This window comes from Scatophagus argus, chromosome 1, assembly GCF_020382885.2.
Source record: "Scatophagus argus isolate fScaArg1 chromosome 1, fScaArg1.pri, whole genome shotgun sequence".
NCBI classification, from domain to species: domain Eukaryota; kingdom Metazoa; phylum Chordata; class Actinopteri; family Scatophagidae; genus Scatophagus; species Scatophagus argus.
Genome location: NC_058493.1, coordinates 6,634,602 through 6,655,728, shown reverse-complemented (window position 1 = coordinate 6,655,728; position 21,127 = coordinate 6,634,602). Strand labels below are relative to the sequence as shown.

Sequence of the window (21,127 nt, the reverse complement as noted above, 5' to 3'; positions counted from 1 at the left end):
GAACTTGACTGGTCCACACAGAGTCCTGACCTCAACCCCATCCAACACCTTTGGGATGAACTGGAACAGAGATTGTGAGCCAGGCCTTTTGGCCCAACATCAGTGTCTGACCTCACAAATGTTCTACTGCATGAGGGGGCAAAAATTCCCTTAGAAATTCCCACATCCTTCCTAGAAAAGTGGAAGATGTTATGGCTGCAACAGGAGCACCAACTGCATGTCTATGCATTTAGAGTGTGATGTTATTAAAGTCCCTGTTGTGGAATGGTCAGGTGTCCCAGTACTTTTGACCATATAGTGCAGCAACAAATACTAAAGTAAAACTCTGACCTCTAGTCTGTGATTGTCATAGAACAAAAAATGTTGTACCAAAAGTTGTTTTACTCACATGACATTTATTTTCACTCTCAGAAATGTATGTATGAAAAATGCTCATTTATGTCTTTTTCTTTCTTTTTTTCATACTTGACATTATACGTTGCAGCTTTCTGTATTAATACATTTATACCTTAAATATGAAGTGTTTAACACCTGTAGAGCATGAGAGAAGCTTCAGTGTTCACTAATACAGCTTCTACAAGTGACTGAGACCTGTGACTGCCATTAGTGGTCCTAATCATGATAGGATATTAATTTCTTCCAGTATTTCAAACTGACTGCATACATATAAAAATCATTCTTAACACTGGATACCTTTATTTCGATTTGAATCGATTTGCCCTTCAGTGATAGGAGAGAAAGATGTTCTTAGGGTGATCACACGGAATAAATTAGTCTGATGTCATTTTTATTAACCTAGTTGTTGTTTATCCTTTTGTTTAAGTGTGATAAGATCAGAAATTATTGATTGCCCTCAGTGCTGATGACATACTAATGGTTTATGCAAAGGCCTACATATTCTAGATTTTTCATCCACTTAACAATGAGGCACTATCATTGTGCAATGACGAAAGAGTAAGATTAGCACAGAAGAGAAACTTTCCTTGTTTCAGTCTGTTTGTTTGAAACATGTTGGGATGCTGGCAGTTCAGAGAGACATCATGAGCTGATAAGAGGTTTAAATGAAATTTTATGAACAATGTAACTGTGTATTACATAGTAATACACTATGTGTATTACTCTTACTCAATGTTACTCAATGTAACTATGAACTATGTTATGAACTATGTAAATTTGAAAATAACAAAAAGGTTACATGCAAGTTATGCTGAGTATTATACACCTTGTGAAAATGATTATGTCATGTGGCTTTTGAGAGAGTGACTCAAGTGACATTGCCTGGAGATGATTCTGAGCCCAAAGAAACAAGAGTCACAACACAACAAGCATGAGGAAAAACAGGAAAACCATTAAGAGATAACTGGCCTGAAGTGGTTACCACAAAACTTGACTGAACTGAACTGAGCTGAATTAACTGGTCTCTTTATACAGCAGGTAAGGAGTGGAGTTGATTGTGGAACAGGTGTGCAGGTGGAGAGGCGGGAAGAAGGAATAGGTCACCACGCCCAGTTCTAGACAAACACTAAACAGACAAGACAGACAGACAGGAACGAACTCACACTGGGGAGGGGAAACAGGGGAGAACATCAGGAAATATGGGGAGAGTACTAACAGGCACTGACTGTTACAGATCCTGACTTGCCTGAGCTGATATAAGTAGTGCCCCCCTTTAACAACAAACGAAAACTCTTCGGGATGTTTTTAAATTTCTTTCGTCAAAACTGCTAAAAGTGAGGGCAGCCTGGCAGCTTTAAAATCATATTTCACCAGTGAGAGATTAAAAAGCTGTTGAATTGACTGGGTCAAAACCAGCGAAACACAAGGTAAGAAAACATTGTTTCAAATAAAATTTTGTCATTGCATAATAATGTAATTTGGTGTTGTGTATCTATCTGCATGTGGGGTGGCTCTTGTTCTGTTGAGAGTTCTGTGACTGTTTTATAGGTTCTGAGCAAGTATTCAGATAAAGAAGAAGAAAAAGAAAAGCAGACCTGCCTTTAAAAACAGGGCCATGCTTTAATGGGGTCATGTTGCTGCAGATACCAATGAGACCAGAAAAGTCAGTTTGAGTGATAGAGCCTTGAGTTTGAAGGCTTGTTAGAAATTATTTTATCCTCTTTCTTGACAATCTGTAAGCTCAACACTAGAAATTATGTCATATTGGGAAGTCATCGCCCACGAATAGGTGGCTGCATGTATTTGGTTGGTCTCCCTCTGTGTTGCAGTGGATTGCTGCCAGGAAGTCGCTAACCGCACAACATTACTGTGTCTGATTCACCAAAATTGTCATTTCCTGTCAACCCTTATTATGATTTCACATTCATGATATTCTGGTAATAAGGTGTCTGGCTGACAGATGTGTCATCCTTCACCCTGCTCTGGTTTGTTTTTACTTCTTGTTTTTGGGCAGGAGTTGATTAATTGTACAAAATACTAAATCTGGTCATCTTTTTTGTTTTGTTTTCTGTCACATCAAAATCAAATGTCATAGGAAGACATTTCTGTGCAGCCCAAGCACAAAATATGTGTTTGAGTTTCAATGTCTTAAAGCCACATCTGTTTTTCTCAGTGAAAGCAAGTTTAGAGGTTACACAACATTTGAGACTAAATAAAAGTTAAACCAGTTTTGTAAACCCCTGCTTTGCCCATTTCATTATACAACAGTGGCTTCTTCACCATCGGACAGCCAGATCTGTATACAGTTGACATTTGCAAATTGTACACACAAACAGTCTTCTACTGTATTTCCACTACTACACAATAAACAGAGACAACACAGACCTGCTTCTAAAGAGGCCTTTTATTCAGAACTGCTATGGAGGTTTAAAGTTCACAGGCAGAATTGTCTCTTATCTCAAGAACTTTTACAACTCAATGTTTTGTACTTTCAGCTGTTTTCCCCGCCCAGAGGATGTACCATTAACTTTGGGCTGAATCTAACAGGGCAGGACATAAATAGCAATCACCATCTCTCTTCTGTCTTCTTCTTCTCTGGTGGAGACATGGGGAAAGGAGTCTACGTCAGTAAAGCAGTAGTAGTAACCTGTGTGATTGCAGCCATCGGCGCTGTGGCCACCATCATAGCTCTGTCTGTGGTTTATGCTCAGGAGAAGTCAAAGAATGAAGTGACACTCTCTCCCACCACTACTCTCCCACCAACAACGCCCTCCACGGACAGCACGAGCGTGCCTGCACTCCTCACAACACCCGTTGTTCCCAAGGAGCCCTGGGACCACTACAGACTTCCAGACTCCCTTGTTCCTGTCTCCTACAATGTGACTCTGTGGCCTCGGCTGGAGCCCAACGCAGATGGCCTGTACATATTCACTGGAAATTCAGCGGTGGTCTTCAGATGCATGAAGGAAACAGACCTCATCATCATCCACTCCAACAAGCTGAACCTCACCACCTACAACGGATACCATGCCCAGCTGAAGGGCCTCGATGGAGCCCCTGCGCCTGACCTGAAAAGCACCTGGCTGGAGATTCCCACCCAGTACCTGGTGGTCCAGCTCACCAGTCCTCTGCAGGCCGACAGCATGTACGAGCTCTCCACTGACTTTGTTGGAGAGCTGGCTGACGACCTAGGGGGATTCTACAGGAGTGAATATATGGAAGATGGAGTGAAAAAGTATGATGTTCCTTTTTATCTTGATTAGATTTTTATTTTTTAACTAATTTTATGTTTTACACATTCTTCATTAGTTGTGAGTCATCACAAGGTGTAAATATTAATATGTAATAATACAGGCTTTAAACACCTTGACAACTTTACAGGCAGTGTAGACAATGCATTTAAACTCAGACAGTTCAGCATTTTGGAAAATATGATTTCTCAATTTTTTGAGTTGTATGAGAAAGGTGTCTGACAGATTAAGATTAGATTATAGATTAATATATTAATCTTATTAATAAGATATTTTGGGGAAATCAAAAGGTTTTATTCCCCTGAACTACAAGGTAAGTAAAGAACTATTCTCTACTTGATACATCAATGACCATGTAGTTACAAAGCCAGTAATTTGTTGATTTTAGATTAACTTCTTTCCAGGGTGCAAAAACATCATTTACAAAAGAAAAATAATGAAATAAGGTGAACATTTTCTTAAAAAAAACAATCACTTGGAACAAAATTTTAATTCCAAATTCAAATTTTGGAGTGCTGAGTTTGCAGCCTCTACAGCCGGATATGAAGTACTTTCACTTGATGACTAGTGATTGTATCTAAAGAGACCTTGCAGTGGACAGAAATGTATGTACAGTTACTGCGGCCTCATGTAATCATCTCACTAATCATCCTTATCTTTAACATTTGGTTTTGATCAAGTTTTCTTAATTGCTGTGTTCAGAGTTCTGGCCACGACACAAATGCAGCCAACAGATGCCAGGAAAGCTTTCCCCTGCTTCGATGAGCCAGCCATGAAAGCTATCTTCCACATAACCCTCATACACTCACGTGACACTGTGGCCCTGTCCAACGGCATGAATTACGGCAAGTTCTTCTTTGAGTTTCCATTGCAGCATTTTACATGTGAACTGTCCATGAGTCATGTTTCCTAGTAACTTTCCAAGTGAGCAAAATACCTTACCTCAATTGCATTTCTAAGATGATTGTAGACATTTTTAAACCAAATGCTTCTTGTGTTTCATTTGCAGAAATCTGTTAAATTATAGGTGCTAACCATAAGTCAACATGTTTTTTAACCATTTATTTTGTATCAAGTGATGATCAAACATTTTGTTATTCATTGTAACAAATTTGCTCTCCAAATTTCATTTACATTGTTGAAAGAATAGTAAAAAAAAGAATAACTGCAATAATAACTGATACTGAAGCTCCAAATATTCAGTTGTCTGCTTTATTGTGCTATAGTTATTCAGTCAGCTTATTACTCTTCATCTCTTCATTTCTAATAAATTTCCTGCCGTCTCTCCTTAAACAGACCCCGTTAACATCATTATTGATGGCCAGAATTTAGTCCAGACAAGCTTTGAACCAACAGAGATTATGTCAACCTACTTGCTGGCTTTCGTTGTGTGTGATTTTGCATACAACGCGTCTAAACCAGATGCAGATGTTTTGGTAATTACTTATTACATCTTATCTTAAAGTCAGAACTACTTTGAGAACCAAACCTCACCTCACTACCACTGTCACTAATATTGCCTTTGTTCCCACTACTTTGTCTGTCTGCTGGTGCTATAATCTTTCTTATATATCTTTCCACTTTTGTTATACAGCTTGAATAAGCCAAATCATTTAAGGTGATGGAGCCCAACAGAACCTGCACTTAACTGAAAGAGCTCAAAACTGGAGCCACAGCAGCCATTTTTAGGAATGAATGCTGCAGAAAGAAAAATTACTTTCTGTTTGTCAAAACAAAAAATAATCTTTCAAATAAGACTGAATTGTTGGGTACTTTTCCTCCTCCCACTAGAGGATTTTCAAGACTCATTTTGATCATTTACTGGTTTAATTTTAATCATGGTGTACTTATGCTTCTGATTTAATAATTATTCCAAATATTATTTCAATAATTGGTTAACTGTAAAATTTGATTGAAATGAACTTTTGAGCAAATACAGTTTTCTGCTATTACTACTACCACCTTCTTCTGTGACTTCGTTTGACTGTGTTTCTATGCTGCCCTCTGCTGGACTCAAAGCAGTGCTCCAGATCTCTGGTCTCACTTTTGTTCTGTCTGGTCATTGAAGTACTGTTTGTGTCCAGATCAGGATCTGGGCTCGCAAAAAAGCCATAGAGGAGGGCCAGGGAAACTATGCCCTGGAGAAGACTGGACCCATACTAACATTCTTTGAGAACTACTACAACTCTTCTTATCCTCTGAAAAAGTCAGGTACAACCCCCCCCAGTATTATTAAACCACCGTATTATTAATATTATTTACTGAAAATATCTTTGAATATATACAGCCGTCAGTAAAAAACAAATGACCTCTGTTTGTTTGCAGACCAGATCGCGCTGCCTGACTTTGGTGCGGGAGCCATGGAGAACTGGGGCCTGATCACCTACAGAGAAACCGCCCTCTTATATAATCCTGGAGTGTCATCCAATGGAGACAAGGAGTGGGTGGCAACAGTCATCTCGCATGAGCTTGCTCATATGGTATCAAACTAAAATACATTTGATGGTGAACTGGCCTCCAGAAATCTCACTTCACATGTTTGATAATAACTGTGTTTCAAATGTGTTGAAAAACTGCCAGTAAAATGAAGATCTTTCCTCTCAGTGGTTTGGGAACTTGGTGACCATGAGATGGTGGAATGACTTGTGGCTCAACGAGGGGTTTGCCACCTACGTCTCTTATCTTGGAGCCCACTACGCAGAACCAACATGGAATATGGTGTGTTTTCTTCACCAGCGGACATCTCCAGGAGAAATATATCCACACTGAGTATTTACCTGCTGCAAATACTGAATTGACCTCATTTTAAGATCCATGCCAACATGGATGTAGAAATCATCTTCACTGGGAAATATGTCTTATCGTGCCACCATGCTAAATGCAGAAATGTGTATTCTGTGTATTCTCCAGAAAGATTTAATAGTTCTGAATGAGATCACCGGTGTGATGGGTGTGGATGCCTTGGCCTCTTCTCATCCCCTCTCATCCAAAGAGCAGGACATAGAGAAACCAGAGGACATCAGTCAATTGTTTGACTCCATCACATACAGCAAGGTGCAGTATAATTGAGAATAACACATCACAACTTCCTTAAACAAATCTATTGTTTTCTTCAAGCCCCACTACACAAGATGTTGATCTCTATGATAAATTTACATCAATGGGTCTTGACACTGTCTTTGGTAACTACACAATTAAATTATAGATTAATCTGTCTCATTAACAGACTGCTGTAATTCTATTAGCCCTGAACAATTAATAGAAATATTATTAAATTTGTAATATGACCATTTGCAGTTGTGAATTGCAGAAGTAGCATCTGTCACAGTAATCACCTTGAGCTTGATCCCATCTCACCCACTAACTCTCCTAATATGCTCCTGCTTTTCTTTACAGGGAGCTGCAGTCCTCAGGATGCTCTCAGAGTTTATCACTGAGGCCGTCTTTTCCAAAGGACTCCATGTGAGTACAGCTGATTAAACTGATGAGCATTTTATCTGTATGTGTGGTGAAACTGTCCAGCAGTCAGCACATAGTCTTTTATTTTGTTTTCATATCTGCATTTTCTTGACCTGCATCTAACTTGTTTCATTTACTGTGGAAGCACAACTAAAATATAACCAGCGGATTGTTATCTTTTTCCAGACTTACTTAGAGGAGTTCAAGTATCAGAACACAGTCTACACAGACCTCTGGAGGCACCTGGAAAGGGTAAGATATCACCATCATCACAGTGGCCACGAAACAACTGCTCAGCTGTTTAAAAAAGAAATTCAAAACCTTTGTTCAAAATTCTCAGTTTATTTTTCTTCAAAAAATCCCTGAATAGCAGCCTAAACACATTGATTGCTAAGGTAAAGAAACATACAAGCTTTCTGACACATCCAGTGTGTTCATCACATCAAACTCTAAACATGGCAGTGTGTCATGAGCAGTAATTTTTGTGAAGATATTACTTCTTGAAGTCTTAAAACTTGACAGGTGTGGCGTGTAAACCCCACTTAATGCTTCTCAGTAGCTCTAGTAGTTCATAGAGGGTCTGCGACTATGTTATACAGTATGTGTAGTTCTTAGCATTTCAGTAAACTCTACCATGCAAAAAAATACAATAAGGTTTCATTTAGAAATGCATTCATTACTATTTGTTTGTGTTATTATGTTAGTATGTTATTTGGTGCATTATCTTTAAATTTATATTAAAGGAGTAGTCAAACATTTTGTCAACATTAGTCTAGAGTTACTTTGCAATTCACCAACTTATGTTATATATTTTTCTGTGAAGTATTGATTAGTGTAGCTGTAAAATTTTCAAAAAAGTAACACGTGCCCTCTTACAAATTCAAAATTAAATATAAGTAAGAGAACTTGCTTAGTTCAGTCCACTTCAGTCCATACAAAAGTATTGGGCCAGCTGACCATTACACCAACAGGGACGGTAATGACTTTGCATTGTAAACACACAGACGGCCTTGCAGCTATAACATCTTCCACTCTTCTGGGAAGGCTTTCCACAAGATTCTGGAGTGTTTCTGTGGGAATTTCTTCTCCCTCATGCAGTAGAACATTTGTGAGGTCAGACACTGATGTTGGACCAAAAGGCCTGGTTCACAGTCTCTGTTCCAGTTCATCCCAAAGGTGTTGGATGGGGTTGAGGTCAGGACTCTGTGTGGACCAGTCAAGTTCTTCCACAACAAACTCATCCAGCCATGTCTTTATGGACTTTGCTTTGTGCACTGGGACACAGTCATGCTGGAATAGAAAAGGACCTTCCCCAAACTGTTGCCACAAAGGTGGAAGCATAGCATTGTCCAAAATGTCTTGGTATGCTGAAGCATTAAGATCTCCCTTTGGTGGGTGTTATGGCTCTTTTGAACTTGTGCCTATTTTCACACTCTGTTTTGATATACTGTAATTGTCACTTGTTACCACACTGACCACTGGTCATCAGAAGATGTTGAATAAATTATTGAAAAATATAAATATAACAGCGAAGAAAAATGTCAAAATATGGCTTCTTGTTATGTGGCTTCCCTCTGAACTATTTGTCATAAAGTTAAACAGTTCTTCTGATTTTCCTTCCTCTCTCTGAATGTTCTTTTTTACCAGGCAGTGGATGAAGCTGGCATAAAACTTCCCCGCAGTTTGGAGCTTATCATGAACCGCTGGATCCTACAGATGGGTTTCCCAGTGGTCACCATCAACACCCAGACTGGAAGCATCACCCAGAAACACTTTTTGTTGGACCCAGACTCTGTAGTGAGCACACCTTCACCATTCAAGTAGGAAACCTTTACAAAATTTCATGTGAATATGCTGGATATGCTGTTTGCGACCTTGTCATGTAGAAGTCACCTGCTCACTCTGTATACACTGTGTTTCTGTACATCACGTATGGCTGGATGGACATGGTTCTAGTTATGAGTGGATTGTCCCAATTACATGGATTAAGGCTGGTGGAGCTGAACAGCAGTACTGGCTTCTTGAAAAAGAGGGTAAGATTTATTTCAGGTGTATTATCACAGAATTGCAATGACGATGAACGTGATACAAAAATGTAGTTTTTGATCTCCATGCAAACAGCTACAAACACTGACATGGCAGTTGGTCCTGATTGGTTGTTGGCCAACATAAATATGAAGGGCTTCTACAGAGTCAACTATGACTCTCAAAACTGGGAGCGTCTCCTGACCAAGCTGAGCTCCCAACATCAGGTACAACACTTCTAACAGGAAATAATTGTGCAATTCTTCTGCAGCATTTTTAAGTGACTGTCCAAGCTCCCAAACACAATTTTCTCTCTTAATTGCTCGTTCATCTTTCAGGATATTCCACTGATCAACCGAGCACAAATTATCGATGATGCTTTTAATCTCGCAAGGTGAGACCATATTTTTCGTAAAGCATCTTTGTCACATATCGAAAGACAGAGCTGGATAAGTGTATAATACTATTTTTAGGGCAAAGATGGTGAGCACAACTCTGGCTTTGAGGACTACCAAGTTCCTCAATAAAGAAGTGGAATACATACCCTGGCAGACAGCCAGACGCAACTTGGACTACTTCTTCCTCATGTTTGACCGCAGTGAAGTGTATGGACCCATGCAGGTTTGTGAACAATGGATGACATATGTTATTCTTCTTCATTAAATTAATTTCATTGTGGGTCTCCGCAGATTAAAGGTGATGGTGAAGGATTGCATATTGTGGTACTTGATTGTGGAAAAATGTAACTGGAAATTGTTTGCAGTGCAAATTGAATATAACAATTTCTGGCTGAGGCGTGTCTCTTTTCAAACAGAAATACAAGTTAACTATATATGAACAATTTCATCCCTCAGGCATACATAAAGAAACAGGTCACACCTCTGTTTAACTACTTCAAAGACATCACTGTCAACTGGACAAAGATCCCAGAAAACCACACCGACCAGTAAGGATGTTCATATACTTGTGTGTGTTTTCGAGCATGTCTGTTTCATTCTTTTGAGTGTATATGTTCAAAGGTAACGTTCCACGTAGCAGGATATGTTTGATATATCACAATGTCATGTCACAATGTTTCACTGATCACTTGAGATCAGAGACCAGTTTGTCTGTTTGGATGCTAAAATTTTAAATTCCCCAAAGTATTTACCCATCCTTGTTCATAAAAATCTTGCCAAGCTGTACCTTACTTGACCTTCTCTACACTGTGTCCCTGTCTCCAGTATCTCTTAAATGTGTTCACTCCAATTTATTCTTATCTCTATAGAAAAACATGCCACCTCCTGGGTTTATATTTTCTTCTTCACTTACATTCTCACTCCTGGAAAACTTCTTTTCAATTCTACTGAAAACTACATTGTCAGTGGTTTTGCTTAATGCCGTGAGAGTTTGAATTCATCATATGAATCAACAATGAAGAGTTTTAATAGACTCCTTCAGTAGTGTGAATATGATCCTACTGCAGACCTCACATCTGGGGACCACCATAGTCACCATATGAAAGATGTATAATTTCTTTTTTTCTGCTACAAAAACATAAAAGAAAATATGCCATGACTTCATCTTAATTTAGGTCCTTATTTTTCAGAATGAGAGGGTTAAAAGTGTCTTTACAAGTAAATACCATACAAAACCACACAAAAAGGGAAATGATCAGGTATTATGGATGTACATTTTTCTTTTCTTTTTCTTTCTTTTCTTGTTGTGCACAGTGGTGTTGTGTTAAGTAACCTGAACAGGAAGGAGTGAACATATGCGGTTAGATGGCAGTATGAGTTTAGGGACGCAGTATTCACTAAAATCAAATTTTCACTGAAGAAAGTGACCTATGGGCGGCACGGTGGTACAGCGGTTAGCACTGTCGCCTCATAGCAAGAGGGTTCCAGTTTCGAATCCCGGTCTGGGCCCTTCTGTGTGGAGTTTGTATGTTCTCCCTGTGCCTGCGTGGGTTTTCTCCAGGTACTCCGGCTTCCTCCCACAATACCAAAAACATGCACATTAGGTTAATTGGCTACTCTACATTGCCCCTAGGTGTGAGTGTGTGTGGTTGTCTGTCTTTGTGTGTCAGCCCTGCGACCAGTCCAGGGTGTAACCCACCTCTCGCCCGTAGTCAGCTGAGATAGGCTCCAGCCCCCCTGCAACCCTGCTGGATAAGCAGTACAGAAAATGGATGTATGGAAGTGACCTATCTCATCCGTTGGGATCCTACTGTCTTCCCATTGTCTTGCAGACATTTGTCTCACCCTTGTAATGCTTCATGTTCCTGTGCAGGTACAACCAAGTGAATGCAATCTCCTTGGCCTGCAGTACTGGTGTGGAGGGCTGTAAGGAGCTGACCACTGGCTGGTTCAGAGAGTGGATGACAAACCCAGCTAACAACAAGTATGTTCACTCTCCACGCTTTACTTTCATTCTGTCTATTTATTTTGCACACTCCCTTCACTTTATTTACATATTTGTCTTCCTATCCTCTTCATTTCCCACTGAAATATTTATGCCTCAGATTTTCCTAATTTTGGTAAATGCAGTACATGTTATGCTTTAATTCAAATATTTTCTTAAGGTCCTTATCAACCATTTCCCACTTGATTCTGTCACTGCTGTCATTGTTGTTAATTAATAGGCATCTTTATCAATCATTCCAGAATTAGTCCCAACTTGAAGTCCACAGTGTACTGCAGTGCAATTGCAGCAGGAGGAGTGGAAGAGTGGGACTTTGCTTGGTCCATGTATAAGAATGCTACCATCGCTTCAGAGGCTGATAAACTCTTGTATGCTCTGTCCTGCACCAAACAGCCCTGGCTGTTGAACAGGTCAGTGACTTTGTCTGTGTTTGCTCTCCTTAAGATCATTTTTCACATTTTGCTTTGGGTGCATGATGAATAAACCAATTTGATTCATTATAACTCACCCTTGCTGACAGAGAATGGTCACTGCAGGGCTTCCATGGTCCTTCATCACATCCCTGACTTTGAGTGTGTTTCAGGTATCTGGGGTATTGTCTGGACCCAGACATGGTTCGTAAGCAGGATGCCACCTCCACTATCATTTCCATTGCTAGTAACACTGTTGGTCAGCCTCTGGCATGGGACTTTGTCAGAGCCAACTGGGACCATATTTTCAATCAGTGAGTTATTCCTGATGTGCTCATGTATATGCTGTAACATGGTGCTGCTTTTACAGTAAAGCTGGAGAAGAAGTGCAGTGTCAGTTTCTTTTGATGGACTGTCAACAATTTTTGGGACAGATATCTGTGGTGCGCAGAGGATTAATTAACTGATTTTAGTAAATTCTCTGACTTTGTTTCTAGCAGAGTCAATATGTCAAACAATTTGACATACACATCCAATATTACTACAGCTAAGAAAAATGAATAGCAATAGCCAACCCTAAGCATCAGCATAGGAGTATTGTCACTGTTCACACTCTCTTCACTGACCTCAGAGCACCAGAGATGCTTCACTAGATGCTCACATGGCAAACAGTTTTGGTTACGCAGACTGTAGATGATTGCAAAATGATCAAAGCCTGTCTTGTTTTTGCCTTTTCTTCAGCTATGGCAGTGGATCATTTTCCTTTGGAGCACTAATTAATGGAGTGACCAAACGATTCTCCTCCGAATTTGATTACAAGCAGGTATGGTTTCTCTAGGGTTTATGCTTGTTTTGTGGAGGGCTTAATGACCCCTGTCTTCCATATCCTTGTGAGTGAACAGATAATCATAATTAGACTGATGTTTTTCCTACACCAAGTGCAGTACAAACAACTGAAGTGTTATTACATTAGTATGATGTCCAAGAAAATCTTATTCTATCCAAATGTATTTATTTATTATATCTATTACTTCTGCTGACATGCTTTTTAGTCTTGTGCTTTACATGCAATGTTGAATCCCAGTAACCCCCTGTTCCTCTCCAGTTGCTACAGTTTAAAGAAGACCATGCAGGGCAGTTGGGCTCAGGAGCAGTATCTCTTGAGCAGGCACTGGAGAGAACCAAGGCCAACATGAACTGGGTGAACATAAACAAGGAGCAGGTGCTGGAATGGTTCACAAATGAAGCTTCTTCTCCAGTGTAACACTCTCCCCTATACAGTTTTTAAATGTAGATTGTTCTACTGTCAAATTTATTATTATTCTGATAGTGATGGAGCTTTTTTAAATATTAAGTTTTGAGCAAGTTTTTTTTTTTTATGAAGAAAGATACCAACATCAGATTTTGTAAGAGGAAAATATATTTTACTACTGTAAGTACATTTTGAGAATAATTCCACAATACAAAAGTGTGATATTTTGTGTTCATTAGACTGCAAATTTTTGCAGCTTCTGTAGATGCCTGCCAATGGAGTAAAAGCCATGTAACATTTTGTACCTCCATATTTAAGAAAATATTGAGACCATCCTGTGCATTTTACAAAGGTTGTAAGCAAGGTATGTGTGTCATGACTGCAGGGACTACAAAGGAAATAAACATTGTTTAAATATAAAATGTCTGACTGAGAAGAGATGTCCATGAAGTTTGTTATTGGAAGTGGAGGAGCTCCAGGCATCTGAGCAGCACCACACATCACATCACAGGTAACGGTTTTGACAAAGCAGCAGTGTAAGGCATCAATTCACAAAGTGTGTCAGCCATCTTCAGCGACTAAGACAGAATACACTGACTTGTGTTTGCTCATATTAAGTTCTGGGTCATTATTATGCCCATTATTATATGGACACATCTTCAAACAGGAAGTGGCAATCAGAACTCGGCGTGAAATAAAACCAATTCAACAGCAATATTGGAACAAGTTTCTGAACTCAATAGGTCCAAATCACAAGGTTTCATTCATTCAGGGCCTCAGCTGTCAGTCATGTTTACACAGGATTGAAAAGGTGCAAATTAACTGGTCCTGCTTCAGCTGCCACTGCTCTCAGTGGGGGTCTTTCCTTAAGGACTTTAGAAGGGATGTGCTCCCCATTTAGCACCTCATTGTCCTGCTGACAGCTGCAGTGTGTCTGTGAGGAAGTGGAAACCGAGCACCAAGTCTGTACGATTTCATTTGTTTAGTTTATAAAAGTGATCTCAGAAATTGAAAACCCATTTGGACAAATGCAACAAACTCAAAGGTTATTTTGATAAATAATGTTTATTCTAGTCACATTGTGAAAGCTCAATAAATATACAGTTGTATATACAAAAACACAAATAAATCACAGAAATATATTTTGTTCAAAATAACAATATTGACATATTTTGTCATAGATGTTAGAATTCATTGTTGCAATGAAAATTTGTTTTTTGATTGCCATATGCCTCAGCACCATCCAGAGAAGGCAGCATTTGGAAGCTGCTGTGGAATCCAGTACTGCCCGCTGGTAATGGAAAGTCCACTAGAAACCTGATGACAGAAAACAGATTTTGGTTATGAACTCACTCAACACTAAATTAAAAGCTTGTGAAAAAGCAAGGCTTAGCAAATTTTCATCACTTGGAAAGCCACAGAAATTTTGTTTTAAAACTAATGACCATGATCTGAACATACCTGGTATGAGGGCTGCAGGGAGGACAGCTGCGCTGTGCTCACGGTGTTACAGTCTGATTCTGGTGTGCTGTAGCTGGCTGTTGACTGACCCAGGAACTGGCTTAGGGTTTGGGGCTGCTCCACAAAGCCTGAGGATCTCCTCTGCTCCAGTGCCTCCTCGCTGATGCCCAGCTGTGCTGACAAGTAGGAGATGTAGCGGATGGTGAGGCGCAGTATCTCAATCTTGGTCAGAGTCTGTCCCGTTGGTGCCACTGAGGGTGGCAAGTATGTCCTGAGGTGATGCATGGCCTTGGTCAGATCCCTCATTCTCAGCTTCTCCCTCTCACTGGCTGTCTGGCGCTTCTTACCCGGATACTTGGACCTGGATTTCTTTGTGGTGGAGGTTGTTGGGGAGGATCTGGAGCAGGGCAGAGTCTGCGTCTTGTGGGTAGAACAAGGAGCTGCTGGGCTGTTGAAGATGAAACAGTCCAAAGCCTTTTGTTCATTTCCGGCAGTCTGGAGGGCGGTGGGGGAGAAGCAGAAGGAGTCCACGGAAGAGGTGGGGGACAGGCTGCTACCAGCACTGAAGTAACCAGGGTCTGAGGCTGGGTCGAAGACCAGAGGATCATAGGACTTGTCCAGCAGGGACTCGCAGTCAAACAGGAGAGAGTTCTCCTGGAGCTGGAGAGGAGAGCAGTAAGACACTTCCATAGCTGCTGATGTAGTCGTAGTTGGTGCAGTTGTTGTAAGCTCTTCCCTGAGCAGTGAGCTGTCAGTGTGTTGTTGGTAAGGCAGGCAGAGGGTAGTGAGGAGGACCAGGAAGGCTGCTCCATATATGTGGTGGGAGGTGCGAAGTTGCACCTCCAGCAGCCACCTCTGGTCCTGGGAAGCTCTGGGAGCAGGCCTGACACCTAGGCCAGGGGGTCCCATGGGAAACAGGTCAGCTCCAGCACAAGGTGTGAGCTGGCAGCTCGCAGGGGTATCATAAAGTAGAAAAATCACACTACGTGCTCCTGCTGCCTGGGAACAGGACCTTGCCATGACAGGGCTGTGCCTTAGTCACAGGTCTGTCTCTGACAATGAGAAAATTCATCAGAAATCTAGACTGTCTTCAGCTGTGGACAGGAAACATCTATATGATCTGCTGCCAAAATATCCAGCAATCTTTTGTTTTGTCTATTATTTTTTTTAGATGGCTTTTTGAACCTGAGAATATGAAATGTCACTTTAATGCCCCATGTTCGGTCAAACACAGAAGTCATCATCCTTATACAGTAGAATTTAGTGGGACACTGAAATGAATTTAAGCATTTCTACATCTCTTTATTTCTGCCCTGGTATCCCCGGCCTACAAGGTCAGGCTGGAGAAGTGTGCCGAGGCAGCTGTGAGGTGTGAGGAGTTTACACCTCGTCCTGTTTGGACAGCGGCAGACCTCACTGCCCCCGGAACTCTGATTTTATATTTGAAGAACTGGACTGAAATGCTTTTTATTAGGTTTAATGAAAGGTCAGGTTCAGGTCCTGCCTTCTTGGCTCGGTCTGCATTGCCTGGTCAGTTAAAGGTTAAATCAAAAATAATCATCAGTTTTTAGATTGCTAACATTACAAACACCAAAAAGTAAATTAGAATGAAAATTAAGAGGAGTGATTATTATTCTTTGCGTAGATGAAGATAAGATATAACGTGTTTAACGCTGACGGGCTGCCAATGGTGTTACTTTACAGATGTGCCATAGAACCAGTCCTGACCCTGTAGCTACAGATGATAGCTGTGGATCTAAAGAGGGTCCTCATCTATTTTATTTTCTTAATGCATTTTAATGCTACCATACTGCATTAACAATCTCTTGTAGGACCCTAAAGATCTGATCTGAACTGAACCAGACGTGACAATGTTCTGCTCACTGGTGTGTTTTCAATTCATTCACACATTTCATTTCATTTAGCAGGGTTGTTATTTTTGAAGATATCAGCAGCTCACAGGATTTGATTGTCAGATGTTGACCATGGATCTGATTCCCGAGCAGTGTTCCCACAAACCGCCGCGTCACATTTGACTCCTGCTCTGAAGCAGAGGTGAAACAGGAGGTGCGAACAAGTCTCACACAGCTCTCCACCACTTCAGTTTTCTCTGGGTTAAGACAAGTATCCCAAACAAGGAAGGAATCTTCACAAGACATTGAAACAATAGAAAATCTCACCTTAAAAGGTTTTGCTGATAAAAGTTTAGTTTTATTATTATTATCTTTGATTTGAGTTGGAAAGTGTGTGAGGTCAGGTGACCAGGCTTGACAGCTGGACTAATTCCCACAGCAACCCCCCCACATCGTTAAGTGACATGACATCATGTCACTGGAATTTCTGTCATTCTCAGTATCAGTGTTTTCCTTATATAAACAAAAGACCTGTTGCATTTTACAGATTAGTTTTTAATAGTTCTGAGTTTTTGCTCAAATGAAGCAGCCATCACCTGATAAAGAGTGACACTCATATAAAATATAAAATAATTATTAATTTAAAGCTTTAAACTTTAACAGAGCGGGAGTCCAAAGCAAAACCGAGAAATATTTCTTTTTCTGTTGAAAAAATCTCCTTCTTTTCCAGCATATACCTTCTTCACTGTCTCTCCAGCTGTCAGCTTTCCTCTCTCCCTCCCAGGCTGATGATAGAGAGGATCTGATTTCTCTTAATCCACATTAGCCCTGACAGTGTTTACTCACACGTAATGAGTGAATAATCAGCACAGCAGTGCCATCCCTTTCATCCCAAACCCTTTTTGCCCAGAGAGTTTATTAGCTTTTCTTTGATGAAAGACCTAAGTGAGTATATTAAGCTTTGTGTTAGGTTTGTTGCTTGCATTTCAAATGAACTGCATGTATGTGGCAAACTAAACACTTTGGCCTAATTCTCCTGCCTGCTAAGCAGATGCATTCTTTTCTATGAATATTAAAGCCCTCTTTGGTGGCTCTAGCAGGTAATTAGGGCTGTAGGTGAGAAAAAAGGGGAAGAGTAGGGAGGCTCTTATATCTTAGTCTAGACTTAGCGGTGCCAAGGACCTCTCTGTGTTTGCACAGGCCCATTAACAAAGATACACTAAATAAAGTAGATAACCTGTGGCAGAGCTGATCTCTGGTCTGCTGAAGAGCAAACCTCAGATCAGTCATTCCTCACATACTTCAGACCAAGAAGTTACCATAATGTACGGAAGGACTTGTGTCTCTGTGGGTACCAAAAATCTTCAGTGTGTTACACATTCTGTAACACACTGAAGATTAAAAAAGTAAAAGCTAAGTGTTTATTCTTCTTTTTGTGATGCAACAATTTCCATTTTACTGTGAAGATTCATTTACACAGTCGTTACAAACTTAAAATAGTTTTGAAAACCAGGCAACAATGTTTCTAAAGATAGAAATAGGCCTCTTTCACATACAGTCTGTTGACACGCCACAGTGAAAGTGCAGGTGTGTGACATAATGAATAATGTGTGGATTCACTTTAGCTGCATCAGTTTCAGGATCCTCATATTGTGCGTGCTTGCTTAGTGGCAATAGAACACATTTTTGCATGGACTGAGAACTGTGGTTTTGGTCCCCATCACTTAAAAAGAAACTCTATTGAGGGTGGAACTTTTCATTGCCATTATGACTGGGAAGAATGAGCAAGAAAGCAAAAACTGTGTTCATATAGCCTCCATCTGCTTTTGTAACATGCAGATGTGAGCTAAAATGTTTTAGAACTGCAAATGAACCTTACTTCTAAATAATAATCACTCAATAATACTATCATTATATTATTATAAAATAATATATTAACTATAAATGACATGATGCAAGGGCTAAAGATAACCACTTGAACAATCTTTAAATCTGCAATAAATTAGACATTTTGGACATCTGCATGACACAGAAACAAGATGTGAGCACAACATGTAGCACCTTTTATGTTGATATGAAGAATTTGTTAGCTTTGCACGTCCAGCATTTACTTGACATCATTGTCATTCATTTGGAGTCATGTCTCAGGCTGCCTGTCTGATTTTGGTTTTGTTTTTGGTCTGTACCATGGGAAATATCTGACTCTTTACCTGCAGAATGCTCCACTTCTCTCTCAGCAGAGAGTTGCTGACTTTGTCTGTCAGCTGTTTGGCGCTGAGCATTTAATTTTGGTTTTCAGAGACTTTTGTCTCAAAGGATGCTTTCAGTTTTCATCGGGTTGAGGAGCCACTGATGACATAGGGAGCCATTATGCCTTTATGGCCAGCAGAGGGCGCTCTGTAGCATTTTTCGCGCCCAGGCACCAGATCGTCCCTCACATTCATTTTTTTTTTAAATTATAAAAAAAAATGAATAAATTAAATTAATATAAACACACTTAACAAGTGGGTGACTTGCTCAAGTATCTATTGCAGTGTAGGAAGTTGCTCTTTATTTTACGGGACTACATTTTGTATCAGTTTGGGGATTTGAAACAGGAATCTTCCTTTTAACTGACTAACTCCACTTCCTTCTACAGTTTCCAAACCTAAAGAGCCTGCATAATAATTACCTGTTTGTATGATGAATAATGCATCACAAGAAAAGGTTTTTTAGTGATGACAAAACATGAGGCATTTTAATATTTTATTATAAATAGTGGTGTAAAGAAATATAAAAATAATTGTTAGACATATCAATATTTACAAGGAACATGTCAGAGTACAAAATAAATAAAAAGTAGAACAGCTTATATATTTTAAATAAATTACTTGTTTCACAGTGAGGCAGTAAAAGGAAAGAAGTAGTTTGAGTCTGTTGTTGGATGATGAGGTTGCAGCGTTGATATGTTTAACCCCAATACTCTCTGGGAACCAACGGCATGCAGAAGTCTTTGCCGCACATCTGTATTTAAAAAAAAAAAACAATCAACAGGAAATTTGATTAGTACATTTTTCTCCAAAAGAAGCAAGGGTATCTGATTTCTACACATTTAGAGAGATATGAACAACGTTTACGGGCGGCTCATACCTGACAGGAGGGCTTTGTTGCTGGAGGTGACTGCAGGATTGTATTCAAGCTCATGTCACTCTGAGGAGCTTCCATGTACTGATCCATTCCAAAACTACAGCTCCCAGAATGCAGCATGGTGCTCTGGCTGTGGGCTGAGTACAGGCCCTGGTTCAGGCTCTGGTTCTGCAGCTGGGCCTCCTGGCCTACCAGGGAGTCATGCTGGAAGTAGCTGAGGATGTCAGGTGAGGAGGTGTCACTGACCGATGCGTCTCCTTGTTCCCTCCTCTGAAACAGCACCTCCTCGCTGAGGCCCAGCTGTGCCGACAGGTAGGAGATGTAGCGGATGGTGAGGCGAAGGGTCTCAATTTTTGTCAAAGTCTGTCCAGCGGGGGCCACCGAGGGCGGGAGGTAGGACCTGAGGTGATGCAGAGCCTTGGTCAGATCCCTCATCCTAAGCTTCTCCTTCTCGCTGGCGCTCTCCCTCTGCTTGCTGCGGATCCGGGTGGCTCGGCCCGTCTTCCGGCCACGTCCAGACAGGGAGCAAGGTGAGGATTTGAGGGTCTGGGAATATCCTGTTTTAGCTGCCTTAGGAGTCGACTGTGGCAGCTGTTGGTAGGAAGGAGAGAGGCTGGAGTCCATAGATGGTACAGGAGAGAGGGTTTCTGGAGAAGAGATACTAGAGAGATCCGAGTCGGAGCACCACTGGTACTGCAGGCCGTAGTTGAGCAGAGGGACCGAGGAGGTATCCATGTTGTGTGACTGAAGACTGAGTGGCCTGACTGGGGAGACTGGGGAGCTGTGAGTGCTCCTCAGCTCTGTTGCACTGCTTTATAAGTCCTGGCCAGGCCACAGAGGTGTGAAGTGACACCTCTGCAGATTCTCACAAACCATCACTGTCTAAAGCAGAGGCCTCTGAACACACATAGTCTCTCCCTCGCTGGGACCTTGCCTCAGCACCTCTCCCTCTCCTCTGCGTCTGGGAAAGTTTAGCTACAGGAGTGGAAGTGTGAATTTTGACTCCTGCTCAGCACAATAAATAGTTTTTGCTTTTTGGGTTCTTGTCCCCAACATACCCAGATGCATTTTGCACATGTGTAAGGGACAGTGTTTGTTTTGAATTACCTGATTTCTCCCAGCAAAGCCAAAGACGGTGGTCACTGAACTGGACATGAAAAAAAAGAGGAACGCATGAAGAAACCATGAAAATAAACACTTGAATAAAAGACATTGCGACATCAAGTGACGATGGTTTAATATTGCTTCCAACTTGAGGCCATTTATGAATAGTACTTGATGTTGCACAGATGTGTCCCAGATAAAATCATCAGAATCAGAATCATGAGTGCCACCTGAAAGTCTGAGTTTGTGTTTAATGCCAGTGTCTGTGTCTTATGATGTGTACAACATTTAATAAAATAAAAAATGGGGTCAGTAGTATGTGCTTTGTGCTGAAACATTACAAACGATTCTCACATGTTGGAATGTAAATCAAGGAGATTTGTTTTT

At 40.6% G+C, this 21,127-nt stretch overlaps 3 protein-coding genes across 4 annotated transcripts; 1 reads left to right on the top strand and 2 right to left on the bottom strand.

Annotated features, from left to right (window-relative positions):
- Nucleotides 1-17: 17 nt before the first annotated feature.
- Nucleotides 18-13,618, top strand: LOC124068891 (aminopeptidase Ey-like). Of its 2 annotated transcripts, none has more exons than XM_046407540.1 (21): nt 18-1,823; nt 2,892-3,631; nt 4,350-4,492; nt 4,944-5,083; nt 5,732-5,858; nt 5,973-6,127; nt 6,252-6,365; nt 6,558-6,701; nt 7,044-7,109; nt 7,293-7,358; nt 8,754-8,926; nt 9,063-9,139; nt 9,228-9,358; nt 9,470-9,525; nt 9,605-9,752; nt 9,986-10,077; nt 11,403-11,513; nt 11,777-11,944; nt 12,118-12,258; nt 12,686-12,767; nt 13,050-13,618. In XM_046407540.1, the coding sequence occupies exons 2-21, from the start codon at nt 3,003-3,005 to the stop codon at nt 13,206-13,208; spliced, it is 2,922 nt and encodes a 973-aa protein (XP_046263496.1). In that variant the 5' UTR covers nt 18-1,823; nt 2,892-3,002; the 3' UTR covers nt 13,209-13,618. The 2 variants fall into 2 exon arrangements, with proteins under 2 accessions (XP_046263496.1, XP_046263418.1); XM_046407462.1 differs by having other exon boundaries at nt 9,222-9,358.
- Nucleotides 13,619-14,429: 811 nt separating this feature from the next.
- Nucleotides 14,430-15,347, bottom strand: mespaa (mesoderm posterior aa). The gene is made up of 2 exons (XM_046398922.1): nt 14,658-15,347; nt 14,430-14,513 (listed from the first exon to the last, which is right to left on the bottom strand). The coding sequence occupies exons 1-2, from the start codon at nt 15,345-15,347 to the stop codon at nt 14,430-14,432; spliced, it is 774 nt and encodes a 257-aa protein (XP_046254878.1).
- A 4,286-nt stretch (nt 15,348-19,633) lies between these two features.
- On the bottom strand, nt 19,634-20,371 carry LOC124064436 (mesoderm posterior protein 1-like). Its single transcript, XM_046398908.1, has one exon. It carries the CDS (start codon nt 20,369-20,371, stop codon nt 19,634-19,636), a length of 738 nt encoding a protein of 245 aa, XP_046254864.1.
- Between the last annotated feature and the right edge of the window lie 756 nt (nt 20,372-21,127).

Bases quoted from the DNA above. Each gene is read 5' to 3' on its own strand.
- LOC124068891 (XM_046407462.1), top strand. From the start codon at position 3,003: ATGGGGAAAGGAGTCTACGTCAGTAAAGCAGTAGTAGTAACCTGTGTG. The intron at 8,927-9,062 runs GTAGGAAACCTT...ACATGGTTCTAG, and splicing joins AGCACACCTTCACCATTCAA to TTATGAGTGGATTGTCCCAA. The intron at 11,514-11,776 runs GTATGTTCACTC...CAATCATTCCAG, and splicing joins ACAAACCCAGCTAACAACAA to AATTAGTCCCAACTTGAAGT.
- mespaa (XM_046398922.1), bottom strand. From the start codon at position 15,347: ATGGAAGTGTCTTACTGCTCTCCTCTCCAGCTCCAGGAGAACTCTCTC. The intron at 14,514-14,657 runs GTATGTTCAGAT...TTCTGTCATCAG, and splicing joins CCCTGCAGCCCTCATACCAG to GTTTCTAGTGGACTTTCCAT.
- LOC124064436 (XM_046398908.1), bottom strand. From the start codon at position 20,371: ATGGATACCTCCTCGGTCCCTCTGCTCAACTACGGCCTGCAGTACCAG.